Source organism: Nomascus leucogenys, chromosome 16 (assembly GCF_006542625.1).
Source record: "Nomascus leucogenys isolate Asia chromosome 16, Asia_NLE_v1, whole genome shotgun sequence".
Taxonomy (NCBI): Eukaryota; Metazoa; Chordata; class Mammalia; order Primates; family Hylobatidae; genus Nomascus; species Nomascus leucogenys.
Window position 1 is genome coordinate 11919174 of NC_044396.1, and position 21176 is coordinate 11940349.

General features: G+C 52.0%; 1 protein-coding gene across 1 annotated transcript; it reads left to right on the plus strand.

Moving 5' to 3' along the window:
* Positions 1-2415: 2415 nt before the first annotated feature.
* On the plus strand, positions 2416-20830 carry GDF6 (growth differentiation factor 6). The gene is made up of 2 exons (XM_003268329.3): positions 2416-2929; positions 17661-20830. Exons 1-2 carry the CDS (start codon positions 2524-2526, stop codon positions 18620-18622), a joined length of 1368 nt encoding a protein of 455 aa, XP_003268377.1. The 5' UTR covers positions 2416-2523; the 3' UTR covers positions 18623-20830.
* Positions 20831-21176: the final 346 nt, after the last annotated feature.

Genomic DNA, 21176 nt, shown 5'->3' on the forward strand with positions numbered 1-21176 from the left:
AGTGAAGGGGGGACATGGGGGAGAGACATTGAAGGCAGTGGATTTGGTTGTAAAATGTTAAGTGACAAGGGAGGAATCCAACATAATATCTATCCCTGGATTGCAATCATATGAAAAGGATATGTGCATAACAAATAAAGAAGGAGTGGAAGGGAACCCAAAAGGTAAAAACATTTGGATTTGTTGTAGTGGCAAAACTCTGAGAAATAATTTTTTCTTTCAGTTTCATCTCCTTTTATTTTATTGTAAATATTAATAAGCCATTTTAAAGCACAGAGAGAGGAAGGAAGAAAATGTTATAGTAAAAGCACCTTCAAGTATAAGGTCTCAGAACTTGACAACCATGAAACCAAAACTAGGGGACATAAGTACAATTGGGTTAGGGCCAGAAGGGGCATCCATGGAGACCAAGGGGAGAGCAGCCAAGCTCAATAGCCCAGTGGTTAAGAGCCCAGACTCTGGAGTAGTGTGACCCTGGGCCTCAGTTTCCCTATCTGTAAAATAGGAATAATACAGCACTAATTTCAATAGGATTGCTGTGAAGATTAAGTAAAATAATATTGGTGAAGGGCTTCAAACCATGACTGACACACAAGTTCTCTGTGGGTGCTTGCCATTAACTGGAGGAGGCCAGTGTCCAGGGTGGAGGGCATATCCCAGACCTTAAGGAAGTTAAAGGATGAGGGGAGCAGGGCAGCAAAACTCCCTCCCCCTGCAGGCTGTCATGTGAGTGGTCCCTGCAGGACAGAAGAGGTGATGAAAAAGCAAAAGGAAGAAGGGGGAAGAAAGTGAGAGGGAGGAGATTAGAGAGACTGGGAACACACACAGAAAACAGTATGGCGGAGGAAGAAGCCACCAGAGATCAAGTGAAACCATAAAGAGAAGAAAAAAGCCAGAACTGAAATAGAGAAGTTGGGCCAGGAATGACTGTCTATGCTGTAGTGGGAAGACTCTTGGTCTTGGGATGGGAGCCTGGGTTCTGTCCCTTGCTGCATAACCTCTTGGCAGAGTGGCCTTGGAGAAGTCACTTATCTCCATTGAGTCTTTTTTTTTTCCATCCGTGAAGGTGAAAATAGTCAACGCCAACCTCACAAAGCTGTTGGCACGATTAAAGGAGGGTACTTTATGGTTGGTGCCTGAGCACCCAATCAGTACTGAGGGAAACTCTTCTGCCCATAGCAGTCCAGGACAGAGCACTGTGGCAGACAGAAGCAGCGCTATGCCGCCTCGCCTTTCAGCGTGCAGGCCCAGGAATGAGCGAGGCAGTGGGCGGGGAAGACAGGCACGGGGAATCTGGGGACAGATAAAGGAAACTCGTGATGGGGCGAGGCTGGGCTGAAGAGAAACAGATTGGGGTAGAGCTGCAAAGGGAGGGGTCCACTGGAAGGCGAGGGGGGAGGCCGGGAAGAGAGAGGGTGGGAAGGCAGTGTGAGATGGGAGGGCAGTGTGAGAAGAAAAGCAGGCTGGGGAAAGAGGGATTGGAATGCAGAAGGAACTTGGGGAAGGAGGAAGTCCTGCAGGCGGGAGGGAAAGAAGAGAGGGAAAATGGGGATGCAGTGGAGGCGGGGGACAGGCCGCGAGAGGGAGAGGATCCCGGTAGCAGACGAAGAAGTGGAGCAGCTAAAGCCTGCGTCAGAAGAGGTTGGGGACTGCGAGAGGAGAGGCTGGGGCCTGCAGGGGAGCGCAGCAGCTTTTAGCATCGATCCAAACTCTAAAGACTCGTGGCCTTTGCCTGACCTCGACGGTCGGGAATAGACGCCTGTCTTTGTGGAGAGCGATACCCCACCGAGAAAACGGGGCTGTTCCGAGCTGGGCCCTGCGCCTGGCCTACGGCGAGGCTTTTCTGACTCCGGGCTGGCCCCTGAGGGGCGCAAACGGCAGGCCTGGCAGTTGGGGCCGAGGAGGGAAGGTACCACCGCCCCGAGGCAGCGCGCAGCCTGCAGCAGAGGCGCCTACTCCAAGCCGTCTCTGGGGGGCGCCGCCGCCGCTTCCCTCCTCCGGGGCCGCTCGCTCCCAGGAAAGTGGAGGCGGCTGGCGAGGACCGAGAGCCGGGGCCGCGCTGCTGAGGGACCACACCTCCGGGAGTTCGAGGGGGACCCTGGAGCGGCGGGCCAGCCTTTGCTCCCCGGCCACTGGCCGGCCGCGCCCGCCCTCGCCCGGTCAGCGCTTGCGGCCCGCGCGGCGCGCACCGCCAGGCAACCCCGCGCGCGTCCCGCGGGGGCGCTGCGTCTTCCTGCCACACCGGCGCACCGCGGCCCCTCTCCCCCACACCTCCGGCCCGCACCACCCGGCTCTCCTCCCACCCTCCCCACCCCTCCTCTGCCCTCCCTCTCCATTCCTCCCCTCCCGGCGAGGGGCGGGAGGGGGCGTGGCGGGGCCGGGGTTTGTGTGACTGGGACCCGGCTCCTCGCACTCCGAGTCCGCCCGAGGAGCCGGGCCCCGGCCGCTGTCCAGCCGCTCCGTGCCCCGCGCGTCCTGCGCCGCTGCCACCGCCTCTTGGGGAGACGCAGCCACTTGCCCGCCATGGATACTCCCAGGGTCCTGCTCTCGGCCGTCTTCCTCATCAGTTTTCTGTGGGATTTGCCCGGTTTCCAGCAGGCTTCTATCTCATCCTCCTCGTCGTCCGCCGAGCTGGGCTCCACCAAGGGCATGCGGAGCCGCAAGGAAGGCAAGATGCAGCGGGCGCCGCGCGAGAGTGACGCGGCCCGGGAGGGCCAGGAACCACAGCCGCCGCCTCAGGACAAACCCCGGGCTCAGCAGCCCCGGGCGCAGGAGCCGCCAGGCAGGGGTCCGCGCGTGGTGCCCCACGAGTACATGCTGTCAATCTACAGGACTTACTCCATCGCTGAGAAGCTGGGCATCAATGCCAGCTTTTTCCAGTCTTCCAAGTCGGCTAATACGATCACCAGCTTTGTAGACAGGGGACTAGGTAAGTGGCAAAGAAGACGCTCGACTCCCCTCCCGCTGGAGCTCCGCAGCCAGGGCTCTCTTCCCGCCGGAGGCTGCATTTGTGAATTCCCTTCCCGCTCTGGACACTTCCCTTTTACTTTTCTTAAATTGTTTTTCTCAAGCCCGAGTAAGTTTCTGAATGCGGCTGCAGATTCTATTCCAGTCTCTAAACCTCCCTCTCTTTTCCCCCCTTTCTTTTTCTCTCCCTTCTTTCCTTCTTCCTCTTTTGCAGAAGGCAGCGTGGTTGCCCCTTGTCTGGTGGCTGGTGGGGGAAACGTGGAGGACGGGAGGCAGCAGGCAGATGAACCCGGCTGGAGAGGGGTCGGGATGGGCACTGATGGAACCGGTGTCTCGGGATACTGAGTTCGCAGTCTAAGGCCTGAGCTGCTGGGGCAGGTCTAGGGTATGAGGGAGCCTTGGAAAGCCCTGGGCAAAGCCGGCACTAGGGAGTCCCACAGTCTGAGGAACTAGTCCGCGAGCGGCGTCGGGCAGCCCCCTGGACCTGACGCCGCGCGGGTTTTCCGTTGGTCCCTGCTCTGGGTGCGGGGATGGTCAGCCGGGCTGGAGCCCTGCTCCCTCCGGCTTTTTTGCTCCAGCGTGGTGCTCCGGGCTGCTCCGAGGCCTCAACACCAGTGGTTTCTGCAGATGCGGCGGCAGCAGTTGGGCGGGCCGGGACAGGGACGGCTAAGTTCGGAGGTTGTGGGTACTTAATACACAAAGGTATATGGGTATGTCCATCCACCTTTCTCAGCCAGGCGACGTTCCTCTCTCTACGCTATTCCTGGGCGCTGGTGGGAGTCGGGGAAATCCCTGGTACCCTCTGTGGGAACGCCTGCATGTGTGAGTGTCTGCGGAAACCCTTGCGGCCCCTTCTTGCCACCGGCGTTGATCTGCAGCGTGGCCAGTGCCCTCAAGAAAACCTCGCACCACCTCTGGTCCCAGAAATTAGGGAAGGATCCACAGGCATCGGAAACTCAGCTCCTAAAGGAGAGAGACAATAATGTGGAAGGAGGCAGGAAAGGAAGGGAGAAAAAGGAAAGGAAGCGGAAAGAGAAGGAAGGAAGAAAATGAGGGGATAAAAGAGATTTAGGCAGATATCCACTCCCCCATCCTCCCTAGACTTAGCTCCATAACTTTGACCTGCTCCCAGTTAAGTGGGGATGCCCGGAAACCTTGCAGCGCTGGGGTTCGGGGTTCGGAAGCTGCTTCAGTCACTGCTACCCTGGGTGCTCGCACATCTCCTAAGCTTTTTAGAGCAGGCTAACGGCCCCCCGCCCCCAGCCCCGAGCGCTTCCCCGGCTCCAGTCCCCGCCTCTCACTCATAGTTGCGTTCCTTGCTCGAGGGTCCTGCCCGCGTCGGGTTCGCCGCTGCAGCCCGAGGTCAGCGAGGTTCATGAGCTGCTGAAAGGTCCAGAGGGCAAATTAACGCCGGGTATTTTATGATGATTTTAGGACTACTAAAGTCACCTTTGCAAAGACACGTGGCTTCTTCGTAGTAGCGCAACTGAGTCCCTGGCCTCCGTGCTGCCCGTACAGCTCGCCAACCCTCCCCACGACGCACGCCTTGCTACAGTTGTTTCTGTCCCTCCAAGTCCTCTGTTAATCTTGCACTTTCTCTACTACAATTGCGGAAGGAGGCTAAGGAAGCTCAGAGAAGACTGCTCAAGAGGCCCTTCCTCAAGAGAAGAAGTCCCAGAGGCCTAGGCTGGCCGGCGGTTGGGCGCGGATTTTCTTTGCCCAGGAATGAAGTGGCAAGAATCTCTGCCCCTCCCCCAAGTGGGCACCCTAACTGGTTCGCTGCACCCTGTGAGTTTGGCACAGGACCAAAAGACCCTGCGGGCTGTTCGGAGGTGTCTCCGGAAGCCTGTGGCATTCAGACAAGGGTTGGGGAAAAGTCTTGGGGGGCCCCAAATCCGGCGTAGACGCGAAATCACTTTACCCTGGTTTGCCCTGTAGCCTCCCCACCCCCATCCCCGCCGCTGCGCTGTGAGCCCCCGATCCTGGAGATAGAGGAGGGATTGCATGTGCACCCAGTCTGGGGAGGCCTCTGTTCTCGAGCTAAGGCCTCCAGACTAGCAGGACCGAGATCCACAAGTACCGCTACAACCCCGGAATGCGGTGGAGGGCAGGGGATGCGAGCGGTCCACAGTGGGGGAGACGCTGCATGACCACCTGGATGGCAGCTTCAAAGGCGCGGTCTCCTCCCTGTCTCCGGGTTCTCAGAAAATGCGAAGAAAGGCAGTTCGTTGACTGGGAAGGCGGTGCGGCTTGTCGCACGCCGCACGGGGGTGAAGGAGTGCGGAGTCGCGGGCGGGAGGGGTGCGCAGAGGAGGGGGTGCGTTGCTGGCTGCAGCCCCAGCTTGATAAAGGGAAAACCTCACTTTCCCTCTCACTGATTTTGATTTGATGTGTCACCGGCGGTGACCTCAGGCTGGACCTTCCGGGGCTTGCTTAGCATCGGGCCCCTGATTGGAGTGTTTCAACTCAGCGATCTAATTGAGGGTTCATGTCATAACACATCAAACGGTGTCTCGTCTCCCGTGATGGAAGGGACCCGCCAGCCGCGCATCTCCGGCTCCTGGCAAGGACTTCCGCCCCTCTCACGTGGGGCTCTTAACCGCGCCAAACCCCCTAAGGTCCCCTCCTCCAACGCGTGGACTGCCTGGCGAGGAGGAAAGAGCAGCGGCCCGCCTAGAGCTGGGCCAGCAGCGCTAACTTGGCGCCTTGCCTAAGGGATGTTTAAATCGCCGTCGAGTGGGGCTGGCCTAGCTCGGTGGAGCCGGGGGTCCCCCAAGGGGAGGAGCGAAGAAAAGGAAAGGAGCCCCGAAGCCAGTCCAGGAGGCGTGGGCGACTTGCTCATTTACAGTATCTGTACAAAGCCTTCCTTACCCCGGAAACCCCAAAGTTACACCTGAAGCCTATGGTTGAGAGTGGGAGAGCAGGCATAAACTCTGCCCAAAGTGAATGAAGGACGCTTTAGGTTTATAAAGAAAGCAAGTTCTGTACTACCCCATCCCAGACCACTTCTCCCTATCCTCCAGGAGGAGAACTTATTGGAAAAAAAAAACAAAACTAAAACAGGTCCCTTCTTTCAGTATGCTCTCCAGACACCTAGGAGTAATAATAGTAACCACGATTTATTGAAAATTTACTGTGTACCAAGTATTGCACTAAAATTTGTTACATGAATTATCTCGCTTAGTTATCACAACCACTTCCTAGAAAACGCTATCATCACCACGTTTTACAGGTGAAGTAAAGAAGACAGAGGAGTTAAGCAAGTTGCTCGAGGTCACACAGCTAGTGAGAGGTGGGGCTGATATAAGATTCGAGACCCTCCATGTTTAACTAGAGCACTGTATAGATAGTTTAAGTGGTGAGGTGGTTTCTAGTGGATGGTGACAAGAAGCAGAAGTCAAAAAATGGAAAGATTTTCCCCCAGTCTAATATTTGTCTGCAGTCACTTAAGACCTAGTTAGGAGTGTGAGTGAAACTAGATGTGAGGGTCTGAATTTTGGTGTGCTTTGCTTCCTCCTGTTTTTATTTTAGCAGAGGCACAAACCATATTATCCCTGATTTTTAAAAATGCTCTTATATTGTGCTTTAAAAATGATGTTGGATCCATAAAGGTGAGAAGGTGTGTGCCTGTGTGTTTCAGTGCCATCATGGGATGAGAATGGACAAGGTTGGATATGGTGAAATTACAATTTGCTCATGAAATAACTCATTAAAAGGCTACTGGTACTGGGGCCCTGGACCCCCAGCCCTGGGGCCTGGGAAAGCCAGACAATTAGTTCTATGAATTCAGCAGGCCTGAGAGATAGAGGGGAGGGAGGAAGGGGGGGGAAGAGAGAGAGAGAGAAAGAGACTGACTGATTCAGACTTTCAGTTTATGCAGTGAAAAGTGCCTCATAATTCTAACAAGGAGAAAAAACAACTCTCAAGAATGAGAGAACCGAAATGAGTCTAAGACTATTGCTGTGAGTTAGGTTTCCAGATGGCTTTGAAATAAGAATACCCTTTACTTTTTTCTTGTTGTAATAATATTCTCAAAAAGGAGGCAGTAAGGAACAGATAAAAACCAAAACGAGATGAGAACATCCTTGAAGAACTTGATGCCCTAGAAATAACTCTCAGGACAGTTTGCCACTGATTGTTTGTTGGCTTCTCCGTTCACCTTCTGGGTCGTGATTATCAAAGGGCAGAGCAGGACCATTCCGGGAATAGCCCGGCTGCGGGGAGGGCATTCAGAGAGTTACATAGTTCCCTCGCGATTGCAGTTCATCGGGTACCTCATGTTATGCAAAACAGCGGGTTTCTGGGTGGACCTGGGCCGCAGAGTGGTGTAATCAACTCAGCAGTGCTTTTGCCGGTACCCTGTTGTCGTTGGCAAACCGAAAATGAAATATAAGCAGGGAAGTATTTTAACGGGGACGGAGGGAATTCACAACTGTTAATTATTTGGTGACCTTGTATTCGATTTGTTTGAGTCCCTTATAAAAACACTAATGCAGACCAGACGGCCAAATGAGGAAGCTAGGCAGAAGGTTCCAATCTGGGCTTTATTTGCCCGGAAAGAGGGAACAGCCTTGGAAAAGGCTTGCTAAGGGTTCAAGTGTGTGCGTGTGAGGGTGCGCCTGCATGAGCGCGGGCACGGGGTTTGAGCCACTGTCCAGGTTCAGGGTCCTCCTCCAGCAAGGTGAACTGGAAGGTCCTGCAAAAAGCCCGGGGATAAGGGAAAGAAGCCTTAAATTAGAAGTTTGTTTTGCTCTTCTTGTTCGAATAACTAAGGCATGTTTAAGGCCACAGACCAAACTCTTAGCCACTGACTTGCTGTTAAACATCAGTTACTGTAGTTCCAATCCTTAAGGCCTTAAGGTCTGCCTTACAGGGAAAAGCAAGAAGATTCTAAAAAGAAAGAAAGACCACCTAGTATGCTCTACAGCGAGAGCGCAGGTTGCGCAGGGATTCTTGGCGAGTTTCCTTGGCAAAGGAGGCTAATCTGAGACGGACATAGCGTTTTCCTCAACGCGGAGGCTCTCGGGCCTCTGGGAGTTTGCGCGGTGGAGTTTCCGATGGGGGAGGGGATCTAAAAACGTGCTCAAACATCCTTGTGGTTTCTGCGCATTAAAAGAAAAAAGTCACTCAGACCACAGATCACAACAGGCCTGGCGAATCCCCCTTCTCCACCCTTCCTACCCCCCAATTGAATCAGGACTTGAAAGCTTCTCTTTCCGACCGGAGAGGATGCGTGTCACCTGGACCCGCGGGGAACGCAGGGCACTGCATCGGAGGCCCTAACACCACATGTTTTTCTTAGCTGGAGTCCTTGAGGTTCTTACACACCTCCTCGAAAGTGGTGACGTCTTTCTGGGGCGGTGGCGGAGAAGGAAGAAGGGAATGAGATGGAGAGGTGGGGAGGAAGATGGTCTGATAGAAATAGGGCAGAACGAGAACTGTTGTTTCCTGCTAGGACTACTGCGTGCACCAAAGGCCCCAGAGCAAATCAACAGTAATCCCTGGGGGCTTTTAAGTAAAAGGAAAGGCATTAGTTCGATAACCCCTCGGGTATTGAATAACCCGGGTCAAACGACGCTCTTTGGACCAGGGGACTGAATCGAGCCGAGCCCTCGAGGTGTGGAATGCCGGAATGTGGATTCACCGCACCATTCCGTTGCTTGACATCCCTCCATCCCCCACCCCAAGGCCTGGCTGTTTATTTTTAAGCTCAAAGTCGGTTAATAGTATCTCCTGTTTACAGTAATTAAATAAGTCCTCCTTGGACTAATGGGTTCCAGGGTTGCAGTTCTCTGCCTTCTAAGACAGTCCATTAGAATTGCTGGGGACTGAGGGTTGGGTCCACTTGGGGTGAGTGGCTGCAAGAGCTTGGAAGGGGCGGGCGGCGGGCGGCGCTGGACAAGGTTCCTAGGGAAGAGCGCGCGGCGGCGCTAGTGGCCCAGGCGCCTGGGGGCGGGGCACGGTTTAGGGACCGGAGAGTGGGCGTGAAAGAGGCCAGGGGCGGGCCTCTAGCCCAGGCTGGTTTAGCTTGGGGAGAAGGGCAGAGGACGGGAACAGGGGCTGCGCGGGGGATTGGCTTTAGTGGGGTGCAGAGGGCATCCCTTAATAACGTAGGAGCCCAGGGGAATCGGTGCGCCTGCTTTGCAAACCTGGCTTCCAGACAAATTGGTCCAGCCTCCCACTCCGCTTCCCACCCAGCCCACTGCCGCTCCGAAGCTCAGTGTGGTGGGAAATTGACTAGGAATAGACTAGGGCCCGCGAATCTCATTTTGCTAAATTGTTTCGAAAGTCAGACCTAAATGAACTCCGCAGACAGAGATTGCGGCTCTCCCTTCCTCCCAGACTGCACCCGGCCCAGCACCTTAAAGAGCACAGCACAGCGGTTTCTCCTGGGCAGGACCCCTGGGTGCTGAGTCCAATATCCTCCCCGCGACTACAAGCCAGTTTGAACCCTCGCCCCCACCTGTAAGCTCAGAACTGCTCAGGGAGCGGAAGTCACATAACATGAACACCCTTCCTTCTACTTTTGATCTCAAAACTGAAGCCATGCAGCCCGATCATATTCCAGCTCCGATGGCAGCTTGAGGATTCCTCCCTTTCCGCTCCCCTAGCCTTCCTGGAGGACCTGGTTGCTCCCCTGGGCTCCGGGCTGACTTACCGGTCGACAGTGCAGGGAAGGCCGCCCCTAGCCAACCTCCCAGGTCTGAGCCCCAGGGGAAGGGCAGGCCGCGTGCGCGCGGCAGTGAGATGGGGAGGGAGGGAGCAGCGCGGGAACAGTACCAGAGCTTCGGTTTGGGTTTCATCTGCAGCGATGTCAAATTAAGATTTGAGCCGCTGTGGTCGGGAGCCCAGAATGGGACCCCGTTGAAAAGAGAAGCACAGTGAAGTGTCCTTGATCTCAGCTTTGCCTGTCTGGCCCCTCAAGAGAGCAGGCGGCCATCAGGGTCATTAACTAAGTTCAGGAAAACTGCTTTGCAAATGAATCTGTTTCATCCTCTAGAGACAAAAGGAGTTTCCCTAAAGCGCAGTGGAGCTCCTGATGCGGTGAGCAGCACTCACGGGAGAGGGCTCCTCCCCAGCCAGCACTGCTTGTCAGAAACAGGCACCCTGGGGTTAGAGCTAAGGCCACTAAAGGCGGTGCTGAGGCCCCGAGGTGAGGGGTGCAAAGCTGTTTTCAGTTGGGTGGGATTGGAGGATCCCCTTTCTTTTCTTTCTCTCCACTCTCATTCATTTGCCTCACCTTGAGCCGCAGCTTGCTGTGCCCATACTGGGATTTCTCCGAGGGATCCAGGCAGGCCACTAGACCCACTTAACTTGTGGAGTCTAAAGGCCCAGGTTCCTCAGGAAGAGAAGGGCCTGGGTCTGGAGGCTTGAGGGAAAGAGTGGAAAAGCCTCTCCAAGACTCCGTGGAAGACTTGCCTTGGACCCCTCTGGTCTTTGGAAGGAGAAATACAGGGCGAGCTATTGGGGAGGGCACTGGGGAAGCCAAGAGACATGAGAAAAGCTGGACTGGTGAATGCGTGATGAGAAGGAACACACACTGAAGACAGAACCGCCGACGAAACCTTCAAAAGTGACAAGCACCATAAGCCTGGCCTCATGCTGCAGCCCAAGGGGGCCTCCATTGCAGCCCTCCCCATCAATATGTGTCTGGCCCTTTGCACAGTGAAGATCAGTAACATCTGCCTCCTTATCCCCACCCCAGACTGGCCCTGTGGTCAGTTCATGCCCCCACCAAAGGACACCAAAGTGGGGAAAGAAATGAATTCTCAGGCCTCTCAGGGCTGCACTGCCAGCCAGGGAGTCATTTGGGTTAGCACAAGGGCTGTCACTGGTCTTGACCCCTGCAGAAGAGGAAACCTGCAAGAAGGGCTGGATCCTTGATGTAGCTGGGGTGGAGGTCGTCTGTTCACCTGGCACTGTGGGAGGGACAGCAGTGGTGACAGGGCCTCACAGGACTGAGAAGAATCGGGATGATGAGGTGAGGCTGCAGCCTCCATGAGCCTTGACTTTCACTTGACTTCCGATAAGCAGGAACTGGAAGCGTCTTTATCTTTCCCATGCTTCCTAGCACCTTTCCTCCACTCACTTCTGGAATCTTGTGGAGAGAACTGGACCACAAGGACTGAAGTCCAGAGAACTGGATTTCAAAGGAAGTCAAGAGGAGGACAGGTGCACCTTCCCCTAGAAGATGTAAGTAGTCACAGAAATATTGGCTGCATTCATTGGACGTTTCTACGTACCATGCACATCCCTGAGTACTTTGACTCTGACCTTTACAATGATCCTGCAAGGTACAGGTGGTTCTCTCATTTTACAGCTGAGGCATATGAGGCTGGGAGAGATTATGTGACCCAGTCTAACCAAGGTCACCCAGCCACTAAGTCACAGATCAGGACTCAAATTTATGTCTCTTAGACTTTAAATTCCTATGCTCATTCCACATCATCAGTAGTGACTGACATTTGCGTTCAGAAGTCTTTCTCTCACACCTTATCTCATTTGCACCCCTCTGTGGCCCTGTTAAGTTTCCTCCTAAATTCTCTTCCACAAGTCCAATCATCGACATTTCTTCTGCTGAAGGAATGACTGCTGTAGTTCTGCTGAAGTGAGTGACTCTTGCCGTCCAGGGATTGATGCCCTCCCTCCAGGCATGGGCAGCATGGAAGAGTTTCTCAGGATTTCTACAAGGCACAGAGATCAGGGCTGAGATGTCTAGGGTGGTGGCACAGATACTGGAGCCAGACTGCCCACTCTACTACTTAGTGTCTTGAGCCAGTTACTCAAGTTGTCTCTTTTAGTTTAGAATGATGGCTGTCTCAGAAGTGGTTTTGAGGATTAAATGAGTTACTACAAGTTAAGAATTTAGATCATGCCCAGCACAGATCTAGTGCCACACCAGTGTTTGCTCTTACGATTATTATGCTGGGGGGTCAGGCATGAGTACTGGGGTTAAGAAAAAGCGCCCCAGAAAGGGTGAGTTGTATGGACTGCTTCCGGAACTTACATCTCAGTAAGAATGCTAGCAATGTGTCAGCAGCTTGCAAAGCTCAGATCTCAACAGAGGCCCGACTCAGGATGAGTATCTCCTCAGGGAGATGCCCAGGAGATCCTGTATTCCAGAAAGAGGGTACATAGTTGGCACACAGATTCCCCTTAAAGCCCTTCACACTCCAGGAGGAGGGGTTGGTGGCTCATTTTAAATCACCCAGTGCACCTGGCTCTATTTCCAACCTGATGGACTTTGCCCCCTCAGTGCAGTGCTGAAGGTGAGAGACCTAGTTGAGAAAATGACTCCAAGCCCAGTCATGAATTTTGAGCTTGGAGGTCTTCTTTGTAGAAAAGAAAAGAAGAGAAGAGGAAAGGGAAGGGAAGGGAGGGGAGGGGAGGGGAGGGAAGGGAAGGGAAGGAAGGGAAGGGAAGGAAGGGAAGGGAAGAAAAGAAATCCTGGGGGAACCCAGCCCACCTTGATTACATTAATGATAAAGGTGTGTCCTATTTCCTGGCTCCCTGCCCAAACAGGACCCTGGTAGAGCGGCATGGCTGCAGGACTGGGGTCAGGGCACTTGGAATTAGGACCTTCAACACCTGTCCCTTGCTAGTTTCAAGACAATGGGCAAGATACCTCTTAGAGCTTCAGTTTCTTCAACTATAAGTGAGTATCACAGTAGGCCTGACCTTAGACGTTCGCTGTGAAGATTCAGTGACAGAGGCCATCAAAGCTCTGAGCACGTGCCTAGCACAAAGTTGGTGCCCTACAAGCGCTCAATGCTGCTCCTGGCTCTAAAATGAGGGGATAAGGGAAAGGCGCCTAGAGTTTCTCTTGCAAAGATGGGTGATTTTCCCTGCCTGGGGGTTGGGGATGGGAAAGCCCACTGTCTTCTCGACTTTCTGGACAGTGGCCTAGTCGCGGGGCCTGTGCCACAGGAGAACATGGCTGGGAGGCGTGGCGGGACGCCCGGTGAGTAGCTATCCAGGGTCACTGCGTACTCAAGAGATGTGAGCCAGGTGCGCGCGGAGGAATCCCGCGGAGCCCAAAGTCAGCCGTACCAAGAATCCTGAAAGTCCGGGGAGTTGGAGCCGTGGGTGCACAGCCAGGCGAGTGACAAAATCCAACTAGGACTTTCAAAAGGGACCTCAAGCTGAGTATATATCTCAGAGATGTCTTGGGAAAATGCAATGCCGGGCCCTTCCCACCTCCAACCAAAGAAGTTTCTGGTTTTTGGAAACCCTCTATGGGCTAGCCCAAGGAAGTAGCCCCCAGCAGAAGGCTCTGGGGCTGGAGTGGGCAGGCGCACAGAGTCCTGCAGCTACGTGTCCCTCCCTCATGCCGCCCTCCTGGGGCTCAGGTTCCCCGGGTGTCTGGCCTTTGGCGTTGCGGGCATCTTTTCCTTTCCGCTCTGGAGTTTGCCACTCCAACTTTCTCCAGCCACGTACGGTGACCGTGGACAGATGCCCTTTTCCTTTCTAGGCCAGTTTTCTCATTTAAAATGGGTGCAATGGTAATTACCTTGCAAATAGGTACCATTCCTTCTCTTGGTTTCTTTTTTTTTTAATTAAAATTTTATTTTTTACCTTATATTCACCCTAACTGAAAATTTGTACCCTTTGACCAACATCTCCCTTCTTTTAAATTTTTCCTAAATTCTACACCAGAAATATATATTTGAGGTGCTTTCAGCCTTTTACCAACTCGTTGACCATTATGAAGGAGTATCTTCTAACATGCCACGGTTTGTTCCTTCTTATTTTTCTCTCTTCCCCCTCCTTTCTCTACGCAGCTGCCAGGGAACGAAGATAAGCCCAAATCCAGCAATTGTAACTGGAAATGTTTATATGTCTAATATTCAGCAAACACTGTTAACAGATGTGTGAATAAGCTGTAACAAACCAGGTTGATGCAAAGTAAAAGGGAAATAAAAAACTCCCACTATGTATTTCTGGTCAATTTCAATTTAAGGGCCCAAAGCATAGGATTCACTTCCAGGATGTGGGAAAGTGCCACAGATTTTGAAGTGACAAGTGCATGTTTTTTTAGTCAAAGGGGTGGGAGAGAGGATCATTTGATGACATCAGTCTTCATTTATACAAGACTTAATGGGAGAGGAGACTTGTGGAAGGGAGTATGAAGGGCTGGCTTTTTGCCCATAGATGGCTCATGGCAGCTGAGCCAGGCTCTGTGATGCCAGGTCAGCAGGCAGCAGGCAAAGTGTCTTCAGGTTAACAGTGCATGGTGTTGTATTCACTCCCCAGGTTGGATGCCTCCTCTGAGCTACTTCTGTGATGCAGGTTTAGACAGGTAGGGAATGTGGTCTGCAGGGGAGCTGCATAGAGGAGCCACCTTCTTGGACCTTCTGTTTAGGAGTTAGAGGTTCTGGAGACCCAGAACCAAGAGAATTTGTGGCTGAAAGGATAAAAAAATGGGGGTGGCTTTGGGGGCCACGAATGGGCTGGGAAAGGTAGAATTGACCTGGTCCTGGTGAGTACCGCCTTAGATGCTGCCCTGAGCCCTGTGCTTTGCAGCACCTTGTTTGGTGCTCCTCCCTACTCAGTGGTGAATTCAAAGAACCTAGAGGACAACCCCCAGTTAGATCAGTGGTTCTTAGAGTAATTCCTTGGACCAGCAGAATCAGCATCATCTGGGAGCTTACTAGAAATACAAATTCTAGACCCTACCACAAGCCTCTAGAGCCAGAGAGAATTTGCATTTCTAGCAAGTGCCTATGTGATGCTGATGATGCAGATTTAAAGACCACTGCAGATTTAGTGGCTTTGAGAGTCACTATTCCAGACCAAGCTCCAGATACCTGGGCCATAGAATTCTTGCCCAAATATCCCTGAGCTCACTTGCAGGGTCTGGACAGCCTCTTCATCCATTCAGTTCCCCCGAAGGTAGATCACACCAGTGATGTGTGCACCTGTGAAACTGTGCACAGCTTTAGGCTGTGAGCTGGGATGGCCACATGCTCACAGGTGAGGCCCCTTGAAGTAGGTGATGGAGCTAGTGTGGAAAGAGAAGAGAGAAGAAGCTGAAGTCCCATTTGCATTCTTGCAATGAAACCTGGAAAGGGTAGGGGTGGGCTGGTCTTGCTGGAAAGATCATCAAAAATCCTAAGGCTGCAGAATCAGTAAGAGATCTTTCTCTACAGATGCTTACCTCAGTTTTAACTCAGCTGTGCAAATTAATCATTTATTAGCCCACACACTTTTTTTAAAAGAGTAAAAACAAAAGCAGGCTGATTTCCCCCATATTGCGTGAGAGAGAAATAAATCATAATTCTTTACACCTGCCTAATGCACTCCAGCCAGTGGCAAACCATCTCAAGAGTTGTGTAAGCAAAGATGGAAATGATTTCCTAAGGGAGCCTAGATTTTATCCCTAGCAAGCCCTGCAAATAATTTGGACTCTTTTCCCCTTACACACTGGCCACTTCTGGTTACTTTTAGACTCTAGTACCTGGACTACAGTGGAGAGGCAGTGGAGCTTAGGGGCTAAATGCTCCAACTCTGAATTAAATAGACATAAGTATGGCTCTTAGCCTCACCACTTTCTGGCTGTCTGACTTTTGGCAATACCTTAATTTCTCCAATCCTTGGTTTTCTCATCTGCAAAATGGGAATAATACAAGTAATTACCTTTCAGAACTGTTCTGTGCAGGTGGATATAGATTAGAAATATGTTATTCCTAACAACATTTAGCTAGTGCAGCAAGTGCCTTAGATTTGCTGCTCTCATCTCATCCCTAGTTTGGGGAGAGAGGCAGGAAGCCAAGCCTAAGGCAGTACGTCCAGAGATCTGGGTGGAGGCTGAGCATTGTCAGACACAGGTTTCTTTGAAGGAGAAGAAAGTGTGCTGAATTCTCCCTGATTTTAATGTGACCCTGGTCTGTTTGAAGGTCTTGGCTTCCATAAATCAACTGCCTGCAGCAGCTTTTCCCTTTTCACCTCTCTAACCCTTCCCACACCCCATCTCAGGTTGGGGCATGTGTGTAAGAGTGAACCAGCCAGTGCTACGGTCAGCCCCGAGTACAAACTGGGTGTGACTGAGGCTCCAGAGCCAGTGCCCCCGGGCTACATCTGGACTGGTAGAGAGGGTTGGATGCTGGGCCCAGTGACACTTTTACTATTGAAATCGACCCAAACTTTACTAGCTTCTGGGGAAGGCTGAGGGCTTTGGGGATTTTTGTATTTGCTGGGTTGTAAATATTTTATGGGAAGGCAGCCCAGGAAAATCTGGTTAGCTTTCCGCCTTGCACATTGAAGTGGAGTTGGCTTCATGCACAAATGTGTCAAAAAAGAAGTCCAGTTTTGCCTTGGTTCTGAAGAATTTGCCTTGGATTTTAAAAGCCTGTTACACTCGCCTACCTCATCTGTCCTAAATTTCTTTTTCTCATTGATGACCAAACCTTTTATCTTCAGGAATAGTTGCAAAGCGAGAGAATTTTAGATTGGGAGTGGGAGGAGAGATGGGAAAGTCTCTCTCTCTCTCTCTCTCTCTCTCTCTCTCTCTGTCTCTCTCTCTCTGTGTGTGTGTGTGTGTGTGTGTGTGTATCTAATTGTCCCTGGCTTAGGTTTTCTGCCTTCCAGGTGTATATTTTTCTCATTGACTGCAGGATGTTCTCAATGGACAGATGCAAGGTGTGTGTGTTTGTTCATTTGTCACCCCCTGCCCCCAATACTTCTGAAACTTCATTGCTCTTTTGTTTGTTGTTTAATGATTGGTGAATAAATAAATAAATCTCTCACCAGCTCTTCATTCTGCCTGCACTGTGTTGGACCCACCAAAACCGCCTGATGGGCAGCAATGTTACCCCAGACTAGTGAGTCTAAACTAGAACTGCACCTTTAAATCATCTTGGAGTTAAAAAAAAAAAAAAAAAAGCAAACAATAAACAAAAATCCCATGCCCGGTCCTGTCCTTAGACAGTGATTCAATAGGCTGAATCAAGCCCGGGCCCTGGCAGTTTTTCAGTTCTCCAGGACATTTTAGTGGGCCAGATTAAGACTCGCTGTCGTAGAAGTTTCCCACTTACCTGACCGGCGTGTGCTCCAGGTCAGGAACCGCCCTAGGCACTGAGGGGAGCAAGGTGGACAATGACATGGGCCTAGCTCCTGTGGGTTGGTGGAGGCAGACAGAGTGTTGCTGGGAAGGGCAGACTAATAGGGAGATAAAAATAAACAAGGTAATTGTAGATAATCCTAAGTACTTGGAAGATAATCAAGCCAGTCCTGTGATAGGGACCTGGAGAGCCTACTTTAGATCAGGATGGTCAGGGATGGCTACTTGGAGGAGGTGACATTTGAGACATGAACGAGAACGAGCCAGCCCAGCCTGGAGGAGATCTGGGGGAAGTGCGGCCCAGGCTCGAGACCACAAACGGCACATTAGTGGTTACTAAGCCTTTTGGGGGGAAAACCCGGTAGGCCGCCGCCGCCTCGCCAGCAGCCACCGACTTCCGCCCTGAGAGTCCGGAGCTGACGCGGAGGAGGGGGCCTGCCCTGGCGCGCCCCCTTCCCTGCGCCATGCACCAGCCAGATGGGGAGCCGGGGTGGTCAGGCCCCGGGCCGGGCAAGCTGGACTCCCCGGCCGACCTGCCCCCACTCCCCGCCCTTTTCCTCCCGGGGCGGCCGAAGAGCACCAGGCTGATCTCCCCCTTAAGTGAAACTGACTGTAATTATTTTTTATCTCGCAGACGATCTCTCGCACACTCCTCTCCGGAGACAGAAGTATTTGTTTGATGTGTCCATGCTCTCAGACAAAGAAGAGCTGGTGGGCGCGGAGCTGCGGCTCTTTCGCCAGGCGCCCTCAGCGCCCTGGGGGCCACCAGCCGGGCCGCTCCACGTGCAGCTCTTCCCTTGCCTTTCGCCCTTGCTGCTGGACGCGCGGACCCTGGACCCGCAGGGGGCGCCGCCGGCCGGCTGGGAAGTCTTCGACGTGTGGCAGGGCCTGCGCCACCAGCCCTGGAAGCAGCTGTGCTTGGAGCTGCGGGCCGCATGGGGGGAGCCGGAAGCCGGGGAGGCCGAGGTGCGCGCGCGGGGACCCCAGCAACCGCCGCCCCCGGACCTGTGGAGTCTGGGCTTCGGCCGGAGGGTGCGGCCTCCCCAGGAGCGGGCCCTGCTCGTGGTATTCACCAGATCCCAGCGCAAGAACCTGTTTGCGGAGATGCGCGAGCAGCTGGGCTCGGCCGAGGCTGCGGGCCCCGGCGCGGGCGCCGAGGGGTCGTGGCCGCCGCCGTCGGGCGCCCCGGACGCCGGGCCTTGGCTGCCCTCGCCCGGCCGCCGGCGGCGGCGCACGGCCTTCGCCAGTCGCCATGGCAAGCGGCACGGCAAGAAGTCCAGGCTACGCTGCAGCAAGAAGCCCCTGCACGTGAACTTCAAGGAGCTGGGCTGGGACGACTGGATTATCGCGCCCCTAGAGTACGAGGCCTATCACTGCGAGGGTGTATGCGACTTCCCGCTGCGCTCGCACCTGGAGCCCACCAACCACGCCATCATCCAGACGCTGATGAACTCCATGGATCCCGGCTCCACCCCGCCTAGCTGCTGCGTGCCCACCAAATTGACTCCCATCAGCATCCTATACATCGACGCGGGCAATAATGTGGTCTACAAGCAGTACGAGGACATGGTGGTGGAGTCGTGCGGCTGCAGGTAGCGGTGCCTTTCCCGCCGCCTTGGCCCGGAACCGAGGCGGGCCAAGGTCCGCCTTGCAGGGGAGGCCTGGCTGCAGAGAGGCGGAGGAGGAAGCTGGCGCTGAGGGAGGCTGAGGGTGAGGGAACAGCCTGGACGTGAGAGCCGGTGGGAGAGGAGGGAGCGCAGCCTTCCCAGTACCTTCTACCTGCCAGCCCAGAGGGAGATACGGATTTTCACACCTTGCCTGGCCACCCTGGAAAAACAAGCCAAGGAGGATTTCTTTTGTTCTGTTTTTTTTTTTTTTTTCTTTCTCTCTCTCTCTCTGTCTATTACTGTGGCTTTGGATTTCCTTATGTGTCTTACAGGCTTTGATAGAAGGGGGAGGGGAGGAAAGATGCAAACCCGTTTCTCAACTGCTCCATGGATTGAAAAAATAACAGTTTAAAAAGGGAAACAATATGGGAGGAAGAATCACCGTTGACAGCATCTTGATTTGGCTGGTTTTTACATGTGTAAAGAAGGCGGGGTCTCTGGCCATGTCATAGCCCATGTCTTGTGCCCTCTCACACAGAAAGTGTTAGGTAGGGAAATTGGCAAAAGGAATAGTTAAGTCAGGAATGGGCCTGCCTGTAGGAGAGCTTTGAGAGAGGTGGGCCCACGGTCACCCATTTGTGTACTCTGTGAGTTTACCAGCTCTGTCCTGGCCTCTTTCGGTACGAGGAACTGGCAACCTTCATCTCACTCCTGAGGGCCCAGGTCTCTGCGTTCATTGTTGCTTTTTCTGGTGGGGGCAAGGGGAGCTGGTATGGATGGAATGACAAGAATTAGTCCAAATGGAACCCCCTGAAGGATAGTGAGAAACCACAAGGCCTGCCTCTGACTGGGGCTGACACGGAGGTGCATTAGCCCAGGCTGGAGGTAGCCCACCCAAACGCCCTTTCTGATTCTAATTGATTTCTTTCAACAGAATTTGCCAAAATTCAGTCATGCCCTTCTGAGGGGAAGGTGATTTCCCAGTTCAAAAAAATGGGCAGGAGTGGGGAACAAAACAATTAACATAAGAGCTACAAAGGAGGGAATAGAAACCAAGAAGTAGAAGGAGTCCCATCAGGAGGGAAGATGGTGGGCCTGAGGGAGGATGAGGATCAAGGGACAGGCCAGGAGCCAGGAGTGGGGAAGGGAGGGATGAAAGGGGACACAAGTCCTTGTCTCTGAAGTTTCTTTAAAATCTAAGTTCCCTCCCCTCTCTTTGACATTCCTAAAAGATTACCAGCCAGCAATAGCCCAGGGCTCCCCCAAAAGAATTGTTTCAGATTGTAATTATCAGTTAGGCAATGTTTTTAAAACTTAGTAATGAGAAACTGTGAAAAGAGCCAAGTGTTACATTGAGCTTGGGGTGGGAGATGGGGAACAGGCAGTGAGGAAGGAGACAGGGGTGGAATTCATCTTCTGGGAGGAAGCTGGAGAGAGCACAGTGAAATTGAAATATCCATTCCCAGATAGTCAAAAACATGAACTTTCCCCCAGCCTGCACCAGTATTGTTTTCAAACATTGCCCATGAGTAGGCCCTTTGAAGAGTTAGCTTCTTCCTCATCTTTGACTATAAAATTGTTTAATCAATGGAATTTGTACCAGCCCTTAAAAAAGTTTTAGTTTTTCCTAAGTGATTTTGCTCTCTTCCAATCTAAACCTGTTGCTTGTTTGGTTCAGAGAACTACAAACTGTCAAAGAAAGGGTGGGGCTGATAAGAAATGCTAATATAAAAATGCTAAGTGAAAAAAAGACTTGGCCAGGAGAAATAATTTAAAATGCACATTTGCTTTGGATGCACTGTTGTTCTGTTAAGGCTGTATATATTTGTTTATTTAAGGTGACTGAAAGTGCAAAGAGGAAATGGACAGCATGCAATTCATCCTAATGTACAAAACGTTATATGCACTCAAATGTTATAATTTCTAATATTTTTAAAGTTTATATTCGAGTTGTACAAAGTTAAGCATTAATCAGATATTTCATTTTTTCATAGTTATCATTTTCTTAAATATTATTACAAAATTTTAAGTCTGTCTAATGGAGAGTTTTTTTTAAACTGTCTACCTCATATAATACAAGTATTTACAACACTAAAGTTACCAGAGGTCAATGAATAATCAAACCATTTTTTACAGTACACCTTTCCTGGATGATATGCAATCGAATGCTATATTATTAAACTCATTTTTCTCCTTAATAACTCAGCCTGGTTTATATGGATGGATTTAGAAAAATCCTTTTCTCACAGAATTATTGTCAGAGGTAGTTTGTTCCAGTATGGGACTGAATGTCTGAAAACAAACTGATGATTTTAAAAATCTATCATTTAATGCATTACACTTTTTCTTCATAACTCTTCAATAACTCCTTTTTCATGACATTTTTATTCACTAGAATAAGGCCAAATCCTTGTCACCTATTAGATCAGTGTTTATAAGCCTGTCCCTCATCCCAGCACTTCAAGAATCCAAATAGAAATTGGATGATTTCTTAGTTTCTTTAGTGTTGAAAAAAACAAAGCAGTAATGTTGAGGTAAGAAAG

Bases quoted from the DNA above. Each gene is read 5' to 3' on its own strand.
- GDF6 (XM_003268329.3), top strand. From the start codon at position 2,524: ATGGATACTCCCAGGGTCCTGCTCTCGGCCGTCTTCCTCATCAGTTTT. The intron at 2,930-17,660 runs GTAAGTGGCAAA...TTTATCTCGCAG, and splicing joins CTTTGTAGACAGGGGACTAG to ACGATCTCTCGCACACTCCT.